A 14427-nucleotide genomic window follows, 5' to 3' on the forward strand; every position below is an offset into this window, starting at 1 on the left:
AAACTGAAAAGCCAAAGTATGCGGGGGCCAAGTTGATGTTGTTATTGACACAAACTGCTAAAAACAAAGAGTTAGAGCTTTGTAGTACAAATGACTAAGTAGTTGTTATAACATTTCAGCTTCTTTTCATTACAAACCCATTTTTGCTCTTTTTTCTTACATTTTTACTCTAGGTTTTTTTCATGTAAGAATAGTACCGGTAATAATAATAATAATAATAATAATAATAATAATAATAATATGATTGTGTAACCTAGTGTGTCAAAAATTCTGCCTGTCCAAAAATAATAATGCTTAGGTACACATTTAACAGTGTTTATTATGGTTCCATCCATCCATCCATTTTCTACCGCTTTTCCCTTTTGGGGTGGCAGGGGGTGCTGTAGCCTATCTCAGCTGCATTGGGGCGGGAGGCGGGGTACACCCTGGACAAGTCTGTTTATTATGGTTGTTGTCAGAAAGGTAAACATGTTGAAAACAGTCATGATGTATATTTAAAGACAAATGATTATGTAATAGGCGACTAAGAATATTATTATTCATTATTAGTTTCACTAATTCAGCTTTTTCTCATGGTGGCACAGGGGTTAGTGCATGTGCCTCACAATAAGGAGGTCCTGAGTTCGATCCCGGACTCGGGGTCTTTTTGTGTGGAGTTTGCATGTTCTCCCCGTGAAAGGGTGGAGTAATTCAGGACCTATAAATATGCTCTAATTAAACAAATTCACAACATTTACTTATATGACCTAATGCAAACAACCTTCCCTAGTCATGGTGCCAAAAAAAAACAGAAAAAAACAAAAAACAGAAGTCAACACACATGGTCACACATAACCTGCTCAATGAACTTTGTGGACAGAACACCATAACAAAATCTAAATTACATCCATTTATATCCATCACAAAGCATGAAGGAAAAATGCAAAACTCTCTTGGCTTATTTTAGCTACTTGATATTTCTGACTGATGACAAAACTTTAAGGAGGTTGTCACGGAAGTAAACAATGTAGGAGTCTAACTTTCATATACTCTTAACATCCAATAATATACATATATACATGTATATATACATGTATACACACACATATATATACATGTATACACACACACATATATATATATATATATATATATATATATATATATATATATATATATATATATATATATATATATATATATATATACTGTATATATATACATATATATACATATACAGTATATATATATTTATATACATATATACATATACAGTATATACATATATATACATATACAGTATATACATATATATATATACATATATATATATGTATATATATATATATACACAGTATATATACATATATATATATATATATATACTGTATATACTGTATATGTATATATATATATATATACTGTATATACTGTATATGTATATATATATATATATATATATATACTGTATATACTGTATATGTATATATATATATATATATATATATATATATATATATATATATATATATATATATATATATATATATATATATATATATATATATATATGTGTTTATATATGTACAGTACAGGCCAAAAGTTTGGACACACCCTCTCATTGTAGATTGTCACATCAAAACTATAAATGAATACATGTGGAGTTATGTACTAAACAAAACAAAAACGAAATAACTGAAAACATGTTTTATATTCTAGTTTCTTCAAAATAGCCATCCTTTGCTCTGATTACTGCTTTGCACACTCTTGGCATTCTCTCCATGAAGTGAAAACCATTTCAGGCGACTACCTCTTGAAGTTCATGTATGTATATATATATACAGAGTTTCCCGCAGCGCTTTGTTGTTGTTTAGGCGGTGGCTCTTTGTTGTTAAGGCGGCCGCCTTAACAACAAAGAGCCATCGCCTAAACTAAAGTCTTAACAAGTTGCTACGCCTCGTACTGCATCTGCCTCTGTCAGTACATCTCTGCAGCAAATGGATGGATGGATAAATATATATATATATATATATATATATATATATATATATATACACGTACACATACATACATATGTACATATATACACACATACATACATACATACTGTACATACATACATATATATACATACATACATACATGAGCTTCAAGAGGTCGTCACCTGAAATGGTTTTCACTCCACAGGTGTACTTGAAGCTCATGGAGAGACGTTTTCAGTAATTTTTTTGTTAAGTACATAACTACACATGTGTTCATTCAAAGTTTTGATGTGACTATCTACAATGTAAATAGTCATGAAAATAAAGAAAACACATTGAATGAGAACAAGGTGTGTCCAAACTTTTGACCTGTACAGTGTACACACACACACACACACACACACACACACACACACACACACACACACACACACACACACACTCATATATATATATATATATATATATATATATATATATATATATATATATATATATATATATAGTTACTTTACATGCAGTCAGCTTTCGGCCCTCGACCTTATTGTTTTAGCCTCTTGCGGCCCCCAAGTCAAAAGGTTTGGACCCCCCTAGCATAAAATACAACCTTTAGTACCACTACTCAAAGTTAGAACTTCCTCACCAGTGGACAGTCCAGCCGGCCGAGAATCTTCATCTTGACAATATAGACATCCAACAGCATTTGAAAAATCAGCACTCAAATCAATACTTTCATCAATAAATAAGTACAACAGTAATATAAATATATATATGTATTCCACAGGTTGTCAAGGACACATCCATGTAGCAGCACACCCGTGACGTTCTTCCACTTCCACGCGTGACTCTGAACTCCGCGTGGAAGAGGTGCTCATTAACATACAGCTGCCGGGCCCCTGTGACCCCCTGCCCCATGTGAGGGGATCAAACATTTCTTTGCAGGGCCTTTTGGGAGGAGTCAGCCTTCCATCTGTCGGTGGAAGTGATGACCCCCACTGCACGCCTCCCACACAACATTACATATGGAGGGTCCTACACAGGAAGTGTGGAGTCTGTTTTTCTGACTGAAGACACAGGTGTCACACTCAAGAGCCAGGGGCCACAACAAGTCATGAAGCACTTGTTTGATCATGCAACTCCAATTCAAAAATGAACACTTCAATATCTGCTGTCACATTAACTCAGGCTTCCATCAATCTCTTGGTGAAAAATAGAACAGCCCATTTTTCAGACTATAAGCCGCGTCTTATAAACCAGTGCAGTTCATCTATGGATTTTTCTGCGCTAACGGCCATCATTTTTGTATACAGCAAACTGGAAATGTGAAGAAGACACAATGAAGGCAGCCATGCACAGCAGAATGATCTATTCACTGCACGTCTATGAGGAGACACCATGTGACCGCCATAAACCTGAATTATGGGCCTGTTGCAGATGGTGTGTGGGTGTGTGTGCGTGTGTGTGCGTGTGTGTGTGTGTGTGTGTGTGTGTGTGTGTGTGTGTGTGTGTGTGTGTGTGTGTGTGTGTGTGTGTGTGTGTGTGTGTGTGTCTCACCTGCATCAGAGTCTGAAGAAGAACACATCCAGAAGAGCGGCAAAGGAGAAGAAGGAAATACATATCACAGATTAGATTTTTGATATTAATATTAATGACTTTTTTTTCCCACTTTGCATAATTTGTTGACTTCAACATGAGACACCTTCTCTCTCATTCTCATCTCTTTTCTACCCTCTTTCTATCTATTCATGTCATGTCATGCATTTAAAGAAAACCTTTCAGAATATTTGGTGTCATGACAGGTTGGGACTTTTATGTTCCAGCATTTTCTTTTTTTTCCTGCCAGCATAACTGCAGGTGTACTAAAACACGTGCAAACCTGCTCGCACGTGCAAAGTGGATCTACTGAAGGTGTGCAGAGTGGATTGTTTCTGTGCAGTCAGCACAATAAGGCGTGCGATCCATTTTGTGTCTCGGTCTTCATGAATACGTGGAAGAACATAGCGTATTTACTAGGGCTGTGAATCTTTGGGTGTCCCATGATTCGATTCAATATCGATTCTTGGGTTCACGATTCGATTCAAAATCGATTATTTTTTTTCAATTCAACACGATTCTCGATTCAAAAACGACTTTTTCCCGATTCAAAAGGATTCTCTATTCATTCAATACATAGGATTTCAGCAGGATCTACCCCAGTCTGCTGACATGCAAGCAGAGTAGTAGATTTTTGTAAAAAGCTTTTATAATTGTAAAGGACAATGTTTTATCAACTGATTGCAATAATGTAAATTTGTTTTAACTATTAAATGAACCAAAAATATGACTTATTTTATCTTTGTGAAAATATTGGACACAGTGTGTTGTCAAGCTTATGAGATGCAATGCAAGTGTAAGCCACTGTGACACTATTGTTCTTTTTCTTTTTTTTTTATAAATGTCTAATGATAATGTCAATGAGGGATTTTTAATCACTACTATGTTGAAATTGTAACTAATATTGATACTGTTGTTGATAATATTCATTTTTGTTTCACTACTTTTGGTTTGTTCTGTGTCGTGTTTGTGTCTCCTCTCAATTGCTCTGTTTATTGCAGTTCTGAGTGTTGCTGGGTCGGGTTTGGTTTTGGAATTGAATTGCATTGTTATGGTATTGCTGTGTATTGTTTTGTTGGATTGATTAATTTAAAAAATAAAAAAGATAAAGAATTTTTTTTTTAAATAAATACATTTAAAAAAAAAATAGATTTTTTAAAAATGAGAATCGATTCTGTATCGCACAACGTGAGAATCGCGATTCGAATTCGAATCGATTTTTTCCCACACCCCTAGTATTTACACTTGTCTTTTCTAAAGTAAATGTGTATCATCTACATCAACTATATGATTTGTCTGAGTAACTGCACAGGACACATTTGATTTTTTAAAAATTATAAATCAATTAAGAATTGTTAAAAATAAAAATTAAAAATAATAAGAAAAAAATGTACTAGTTTTTGACATCCCTCAAAGGGGAACTGCACTTTTTTAAATTTATTTTGTCTATCAATCACAATTATGAGAGACGAGAACACGTAATTTTCTCATTTTTTTTTAGGATTTTAAAGATGATAAAAACATATTTGGAAGATGTGGCAAATGGAAGTCACTGTAGTAACCTTCAAAACTTCTAAAACTACTTCAAATCCCTCCATTAATATTCTATATACACACTGCAAGTATATATATATATATATATATATATATATATATATATATATATATATATATATATATATATATATATATATATATATAATGTAGTAACAGACACCTTCATAACAATATGTAATATGTACAATATACACAGTGCAAGTAAGTATATATATATATATATATATATATATATATATATAATGTAGTAACAGACACCTTCATAACAATATGTAATATGTACAATGTGCACACTGCAAGTATATATATAATGTAGTAACAGACACCTTCATAACAATATGTAATATGTACAATATACACACTGCAAGTATATATATAATGTAGTAACAGTCACCGTCTTAACAAGATGTAATATGTACAATATTTACTGTATTTTTGATCATTTTAATGATTACCTGGACTTCTTTCCTCTGCGCATTTATTTTTGTTTCCATAGCAACATACGTCAACAAATGTGTGTTCTACTTCTAGAAACAAACGCGACTAAATTCTAATCATGGCAGACTTGGTAACAGACAACAAAGATGACTATTTATGGCCAAATGAGGATTTACAACCTTATCTTTTTGAAGTTGAATATACAGAGGATGAACTGCTGCTTCTAGAAGCGAGCACAAAGGAAGAGTGAAACGTTCGAGTGGATGATGTCACTGATGCATGAACACATATTTACATACTGTTTCCAGCCTGACGAAAAACATGACTTATTTAAGAGTTACTTGATATGATGATGTCATGTTTTAGTCAGGGTGGAAACTAAGAGTTACTTGATATGATGATGTCACTCATGCATGAACACATATATACATCCTGTTTCCACCCTGACTAAAACATGACTTAACTAAGAGTTACTTGATATGATGATGTCATGTTTTAGTCAGGGTGGAAACTAAGAGTTACTTGATATGATGATGTCACTCATGCAAGAACACATATTTACATCCTGTTTCCAGCCTGACTAAAACATGACTTAACTAAGAGTTACTTGATATGATGATGTCACTGATGCATGAAACATATTTACATACTGTCTCCACCCTGACTAAAACATGACTTAACTAAGAGTTACTTGATATGATGATGTCACTGATGCATGAACACATATTTACATCCTGTTTCTACCCTGACTAAAACATGACTTAAGAGTTACTTGATATGACAAACATGAAAGAAATGTTTCATTCAAGAAAAAAAGAACATATACTATAATTATAGTCGGGGCGTTTATTGACCTACAATTTGGGGAGTTAATCGCAGGCTGACTTGAATTGAAGACAAGCTGTTAATTAAGAAGATTAAAAGTGGTAAATGTTAAGCTCTCATGTAACTCTGACAAAGTCAACAGATACAAATCCTACGTCCACTGTGGAGGACGCTGGTTCTCTGGATTAAAAGAAATATATTGAAGGGAGAAGTGGATATGTGGCCCCCAGAAATGTTCAGTTGGATGTATACATGGAGTTGTCTCTTCAGTGTATTTGTTATGTTGTCTCACCCTCTGCTGGATGAGAGCATGTTTGTGCTCCAACTCTCTCTTCTCGATGGCCGAGTCAATGACCAGCTGGTCCAGCTACACAAACACAAACACAAACAGCAATAAGCAAAGCACATTCAAACCTTTGTGCCACCACACGGCCAAAACAGGCATCACACTTGATCCTTGTGCGTGTGATTGTTCAGTTTGTGTCATTGCAGTGTGTTTTCAGTACAATTGTGTTTTCATTGCAATTGTGTTTTCCTTGCAATTGGACGTAAGAATAATAAAGTATACACACTGTCTCCTGAGATGTCTTTTGCTCCCATTGATTCATATTATAATGATCCTGTTTTTCTATTCATGGTACATTACTATGCTTTTTACATGACAATAACATTCATCTCATTATTTCCCTTTGAAAAACAAGAAAATATTGTTTTGCTGTAATTGCATCCTGCAAGCACTAGAGGAGGTCTTAAAACCACGATGGGAATTCTTACAGCTTTGCTGAGCATAAATAAATTCAACTGCCAATAAACCGCTGAAATGCAATACAAATGACATATACATACATACATACATACATACATACATACATACATACATACATACATACATACATATCATACACTTGTAAAGAACATAATGTCATGGCTGTCTTGAGTTTCCAATCATTTCTACAACTCTTATTTTTTTGTGATAGAGTGATTGGAGCACATACTTGTTGGTCACAAAAACATTCATGAAGTTTGCTTCTTTTATGAATTTATTATGGGTCTACTGAAAATGTGAGCAAATCTGCTGGGTCAAAAGTATACATAGAGCAACATACATGATCAATGTTGGTGCTGGGTCCATGGAGGAAGTGTGTATAGTCAATCTAAAGCTTGACATAACACGCAGATGTTCCAACATCTGGAGGCTGCGGCAGGGAAAGGACTGCTCTAACTTGATGCTATTTTTTATTTTAAGCTTGCATGATGCCATTTTTGATTGTATGCTTGCATGATGCTATTTTTTATTTCAAGCGTGCATGATGCTATTTCTTATTTTAAGCTTGCATGATGCTATTTTTAATTTTAAGCTTGCATGATGCTATGTTTGATTGTATGCTTGCATGATGCTATTTTTTATTTCAAGCGTGCATGATGCTATTTCTTATTTTAAGCTTGCATGATGCTATTTTTGATTTTAAGCTTGCATGATGCTATGTTTGATTGTATGCTTGCATGATGCTATTCTTTATTTTAAGCTTGCATGATGCTATTTTTTATTTTAAGCTTGCATGATGCCATTTTTGATTTTAAGCTCGCATGATGCCATTTTTGATTCTATGCTTGCATGATGCTATTTTTGATTCTATGCTTGCATGATAATATTTTAGATATCAAGCTTGCATGATGCTATTTTTTACTTTAAGCTTGCATGATGCCATTTTTGATTCTATGCTTGCATAATGCTATTTTTGATTCTATGCCTGCATGATGCTAATTTAGATATCAAGCTTGCATGATGCTATTTTTGATTTCAAGCTTGCATGATGCCATTTTTTATTTTAAGCTTGCATGATGCCATTTTTTATTTTAAGCTTGCATGATGCCATTTTTGATTCTATGCTTGCATGATGCTATTTTTGATATCAAGTTTGCATGATGCTATTTTAGATATCAAGCCTGCATGATGCTATTTTTGATTCTATGCTTGCATGATGCTATTTTTGATATCAAGTTTGCATGATGCTATTTTAGATATCAAGCTTGCATGATGCCATTTTTGATTCTATGCTTGCATGATTCTATTTTTGATGCTATGATTGCATGATGGTATTTTTTATTCTATGCTTGCATGATGCTATTTTAGATATCAAGCTTGCATGATGCTATTTTTGATTCTATGCTTGCATGATGCTATTTTGATATCAAGCTTGCATGATGCTATTTTTGATTCTATGCTTGCATGATGCCATTTTTGATTCTATGCTTGCATGATTCTATTTTTGATTCTATGCTTGCATGATGTCATTTTTTATTTTAAGCTTGCATGATGCCATTTTTTATTCTATGCTTGCATGATGCTATTTTTGATTCTATGCTTGCATGATGCTATTTTTGATTCTATGCTTGCATGATGCTATTTTTGATTCTGTGCTTGCATGATGCTATTTTAGATATCAAGCTTGCATGATGCCATTTTTTATTCTAAGCTTGCATGATGCTATTTTAGATATCAAGCTTGCATGATGCTATTTTTGATTTTAAGCTTGCATGATGCCATTTTTTATTTTAAGCTTGCATGATGCCATTTTTGATTCTATGCTTGCATGATGCTATTTTTGATATCAAGTTTGCATGATGCTATTTTAGATATCAAGCCTGCATGATGCTATTTTTGATTCTATGCTTGCATGATGCTATTTTTGATATCAAGTTTGCATGATGCTATTTTAGATATCAAGCTTGCATGATGCCATTTTTTATTTTAAGCTTGCATGATGCCATTTTTTATTTTAAGCTTGCATGATGCCATTTTTGATTCTATGCTTGCATGATGCTATTTTTGATATCAAGTTTGCATGATGCTATTTTAGATATCAAGCCTGCATGATGCTATTTTTGATTCTATGCTTGCATGATGCTATTTTTGATTCTATGGTTGCATGATGCTATTTTTGATTCTATGGTTGCATGATGCTATTTTTGATTCTATGGTTGCATGATGCTATTTTTGATTCTATGGTTGCATGATGCTATTTTATATATCAAGCTTGCATGATGCTATTTTTGATTCTGTGCTTGCATGATGCTATTTTTGATTCTATGCTTGCATGATGCTATTTTTGATTCTATGCTTGCATGATGCTATTTTAGATATCAAGCTTGCAGATGCCATTTTTTATTCTAAGCTTGCATGATGCTATTTTAGATATCAAGCTTGCATGATGCCATTTTTGGTTCTATGCTTGCATGATTCTATTTTTGATTCTATGCTTGCATGATGCTATTTTTGATTCTATGGTTGCATGATGCTATTTTACATATCAAACTTGCATGATGCTATTTTTGATTCTATGCTTGCATGATGCTATTTTTGATTCTATGCTTGCATGATGCTATTTTTGATTCTATGCTTGCATGATGCTATTTTAGATATCAAGCTTGCATGATGCCATTTTTGGTTCTATGCTTGCATGATTCTATTTTTGATTCTATGCTTGCATGATGCTATTTTTGATTCTATGCTTGCATGATGCTATTTTTGATTCTATGCTTGCATGATGCTATTTTTGATTCTATGCTTGCATGATGCTATTTTAGATATCAAGCTTGCATGATGCCATTTTTTATTCTAAGCTTGCATGATGCTATTTTAGATATCAAGCTTGCATGATGCTATTTTTGATTTTAAGCTTGCATGATGCCATTTTTTATTTTAAGCTTGCATGATGCCATTTTTGATTCTATGCTTGCATAATGCTATTTTTGATTCTATGCCTGCATGATGCTAATTTAGATATCAAGCTTGCATGATGCTATTTTTGATTTCAAGCTTGCATGATACCATTTTTTATTTTAAGCTTGCATGATGCCATTTTTTATTTTAAGCTTGCATGATGCCATTTTTTGTTCTATGCTTGCATGATGCTATTTTTGATATCAAGTTTGCATGATACTATTTTAGATATCAAGCCTGCATGATGCTATTTTTGATTCTATGCTTGCATGATGCTATTTTTGATATCAAGTTTGCATGATGCTATTTTAGATATCAAGCTTGCATGATGCCATTTTTGATTCTATGCTTGCATGATTCTATTTTTTATTTCAAGCGTGCATGATGCTATTTCTTATTTTAAGCTTGCATGATGCTATTTTTAATTTTAAGCTTGCATGATGCTATGTTTGATTGTATGCTTGCATGATGCTATTTTTTATTTTAAGCTTGCATGATGCCATTTTTGATTGTATGATTGCATGATGCTATTTTTTATTTCAAGCGTGCATGATGCTATTTCTTATTTTAAGCTTGCATGATGCTATTTTTAATTTTAAGCTTGCATGATGCTATGTTTGATTGTATGCTTGCATGATGCTATTTTTTATTTTAAGCTTGCATGATGCCATTTTTTATTTTAAGCTCTCATGATGCCATTTTTGGTTCTATGCTTGCATGATGCTATTTTTGATATCAAGTTTGCATGATGCTATTTTAGATATCAAGCCTGCATGATGCTATTTTTGATTCTATGCTTGCATGATGCTATTTTTAATATAAAGTTTGCATGATGCCATTTTAGATATCAAGCTTGCATGATGCCATTTTTGATTCTATGCTTGCATGATTCTATTTTTGATGCTATGATTGCATGATGCTATTTTTTATTCTATGCTTGCATGATGCTATTTTAGATATCAAGCTTGCATGATGCTATTTTTGATTCTATGCTTGCATGATGCTATTTTGATATCAAGCTTGCATGATGCTATTTTTGATTCTATGCTTGCATGATGCCATTTTTGATTCTATGCTTGCATGATTCTATTTTTGATTCTATGCTTGCATGATGTCATTTTTGATTTTAAGCTTGCATGATGCCATTTTTGATTCTATGCTTGCATGATGCTATTTTTGATTCTATGCTTGCATGATGCTATTTTGAGTCTATGCTTGCATGATGCTATTTTTGATTCTATGCTTGCATGATGCCATTTTTGATTCTATGCTTGCATGATGCTATTTTTGATTCTATGCTTGCATGATGCTATTTTTGATTCTATGCTTGCATGATGCTATTTTTGATTCTATGCTTGCATGATGCTATTTTAGATATCAAGCTTGCATGATGCCATTTTTTATTCTAAGCTTGCATGATGCTATTTTAGATATCAAGCTTGCATGATGCTATTTTTGATTTTAAGCTTGCATGATGCCACCTTTTATTTTAAGCTTGCATGATGCCATTTTTGATTCTATGCTTGCATGATGCTATTTTTGATTCTATGCCTGCATGATGCTAATTTAGATATCAAGTTTGCATGATGCTATTTATGATTTCAAGCTTGCATGATGCCATTTTTTATTTTAAGCTTGCATGATGCCATTTTTTATTTTAATCTTGCATGATGCCATTTTTGGTTCTATGCTTGCATGATGCTATTTTTGATATCAAGTTTGCATGATGCTATTTTAGATATCAAGCCTGCATGATGCTATTTTTGATTCTATGCTTGCATGATGCTATTTTTGATATCAAGTTTGCATGATGCTATTTTAGATATCAAGCTTGCATGATGCCATTTTTGATTCTATGCTTGCATGATTCTATTTTTGATGCTATGATTGCATGATGCTATTTTTTATTCTATGCTTGCATGATGCTATTTTAGATATCAAGCTTGCATGATGCCATTTTTTATTTTAAGCTTGCATGATGCTATTTTAGATATCAAGCTTGCATGATGCCATTTTTGGTTCTATGCTTGCATGATTCTATTTTTGATTCTATGCTTGCATGATGCTATTTTTGATTCTATGCTTGCATGATGCTATTTTTGATTCTATGCTTGCATGATGCTATTTTTGATTCTATGCTTGCATGATGCTATTTTAGATATCAAGCTTGCATGATGCCATTTTTTATTCTAAGCTTGCATGATGCTATTTTAGATATCAAGCTTGCATGATGCTATTTTTGATTTTAAGCTTGCATGATGCCATTTTTTATTTTAAGCTTGCATGATGCCATTTTTGATTCTATGCTTGCATAATGCTATTTTTGATTCTATGCCTGCATGATGCTAATTTAGATATCAAGCTTGCATGATGCTATTTTTGATTTCAAGCTTGCATGATGCCATTTTTTATTTTAAGCTTGCATGATGCCATTTTCTATTTTAAGCTTGCATGATGCCATTTTTGGTTCTATGCTTGCATGATGCTATTTTTGATATCAAGTTTGCATGATGCTATTTTAGATATCAAGCCTGCATGATGCTATTTTTGATTCTATGCTTGCATGATGCTATTTTTTAGTCTATGCTTGCATGATGCTATTTTGATATCAAGCTTGCATGATGCTATTTTTGATTCTATGCTTGCATGATGCCATTTTTTATTCTATGCTTGCATGATTCTATTTTTGATTCTATGCTTGCATGATGTCATTTTTGATTTTAAGCTTGCATGATGCCATTTTTGATTCTATGCTTGCATGATGCTATTTTTGATTCTATGCTTGCATGATGCTATTTTTGATTCTATGCTTGCATGATGCTATTTTTGATTCTATGCTTGCATGATGCTGTTTTAGATATCAAGCTTGCATGATGCCATTTTTTATTCTAAGCTTGCATGATGCTATTTTAGATATCAAGCTTGCATGATGCTATTTTTGATTTTAAGCTTGCATGATGCCATTTTTTATTTTAAGCTTGCATGATGCCATTTTTGAATCTATGCTTGCATAATGCTATTTTTATTCTATGCCTGCATGATGCTAATTTAGATACCAAGCTTGCATGATGCTATTTTTGATTTCAAGCTTGCATGATGCCATTTTTTATTTTAAGCTTGCATGATGCCATTTTTTATTTTAAGCTTGCATGATGCCATTTTTGGTTCTATGCTTGCATGATGCTATTTTTGATATCAAGTTTGCATGATGCTATTTTAGATATCAAGCCTGCATGATGCTATTTTTGATTCTATGCTTGCATGATGCTATTTTTGATATCAAGTTTGCATGATGCTATTTTAGATATCAAGCTTGCATGATGCCATTTTTGATTCTATGCTTGCATGATTCTATTTTTGATGCTATGATTGCATGATGCTATTTTTTATTCTATGCTTGCATGATGCTATTTTAGATATCAAGCTTGCATGATGCTATTTTTGATTCTATGCTTGCATGATGCTATTTTGATATCAAGCTTGCATGATGCTATTTTTGATTCTATGCTTGCATGATGCCATTTTTGATTCTATGCTTGCATGATTCTATTTTTGATTCTATGCTTGCATGATGTCATTTTTTATTTTAAGCTTGCATGATGCCATTTTTGATTCTATGCTTGTATGATGCTATTTTTGATTCTATGCTTGCATGATGCTATTTTTGATTCTATGCTTGCATGATGCTATTTTAGATATCAAGCTTGCATTATGCCATTTTTGGTTCTATGCTTGCATGATTCTATTTTTGATTCTATGCTTGCATGATGCTATTTTTGATTCTATGGTTGCATGATGCTATTTTTGATTCTATGGTTGCATGATGCTATTTTACATATCAAGCTTGCATGATGCTATTTTTGATTCTATGCTTGCATGATGCTATTTTTGATTCTATGCTTGCATGATGCTATTTTAGATATCAAGCTTGCATTATGCCATTTTTGGTTCTATGCTTGCATGATTCTATTTTTGATTCTATGCTTGCATGATGCTATTTTTGATTCTATGGTTGCATGATGCTATTTTTGATTCTATGGTTGCATGATGCTATTTTACATATCAAGCTTGCATGATGCTATTTTTGATTCTATGCTTGCATGATGCTATTTTTGATTCTATGCTTGCATGATGCTATTTTTGATTCTATGGTTGCATGATGCTATTTTACATATCAAGCTTGCATGATGCTATTTTTGATTCTATGCTTGCATGATGCTATTTTTGATTCTATGCTTGCATGATGCTATTTTAGATATCAAGCTTGCATGATGCCATTTTTGGTTCTATGCTTGCATGATTCTATTTTTGATTATATGCTTGCATGAT

At 32.9% G+C, this 14427-nt stretch overlaps 1 protein-coding gene across 1 annotated transcript in view; it reads right to left on the minus strand.

Annotated features, from left to right (window-relative positions):
- Window positions 1-14427, minus strand: part of LOC133622743 (arf-GAP with coiled-coil, ANK repeat and PH domain-containing protein 3-like) — a 129738-nt gene that overhangs the window by 35067 nt on the left and 80244 nt on the right. Inside the window, exons 9-10 of the mRNA XM_072915884.1 lie at window positions 6667-6741; window positions 3516-3527 (exon numbers count right to left, since the gene is read on the minus strand). Coding sequence (XP_072771985.1) covers window positions 3516-3527; window positions 6667-6741 — 87 coding nt within the window. The remainder of the gene's footprint in view (window positions 1-3515; window positions 3528-6666; window positions 6742-14427) is intronic.

The sequence above is a fragment of the Nerophis lumbriciformis genome, linkage group LG23 (assembly GCF_033978685.3).
Source record: "Nerophis lumbriciformis linkage group LG23, RoL_Nlum_v2.1, whole genome shotgun sequence".
Taxonomy (NCBI): domain Eukaryota; kingdom Metazoa; phylum Chordata; class Actinopteri; order Syngnathiformes; family Syngnathidae; genus Nerophis; species Nerophis lumbriciformis.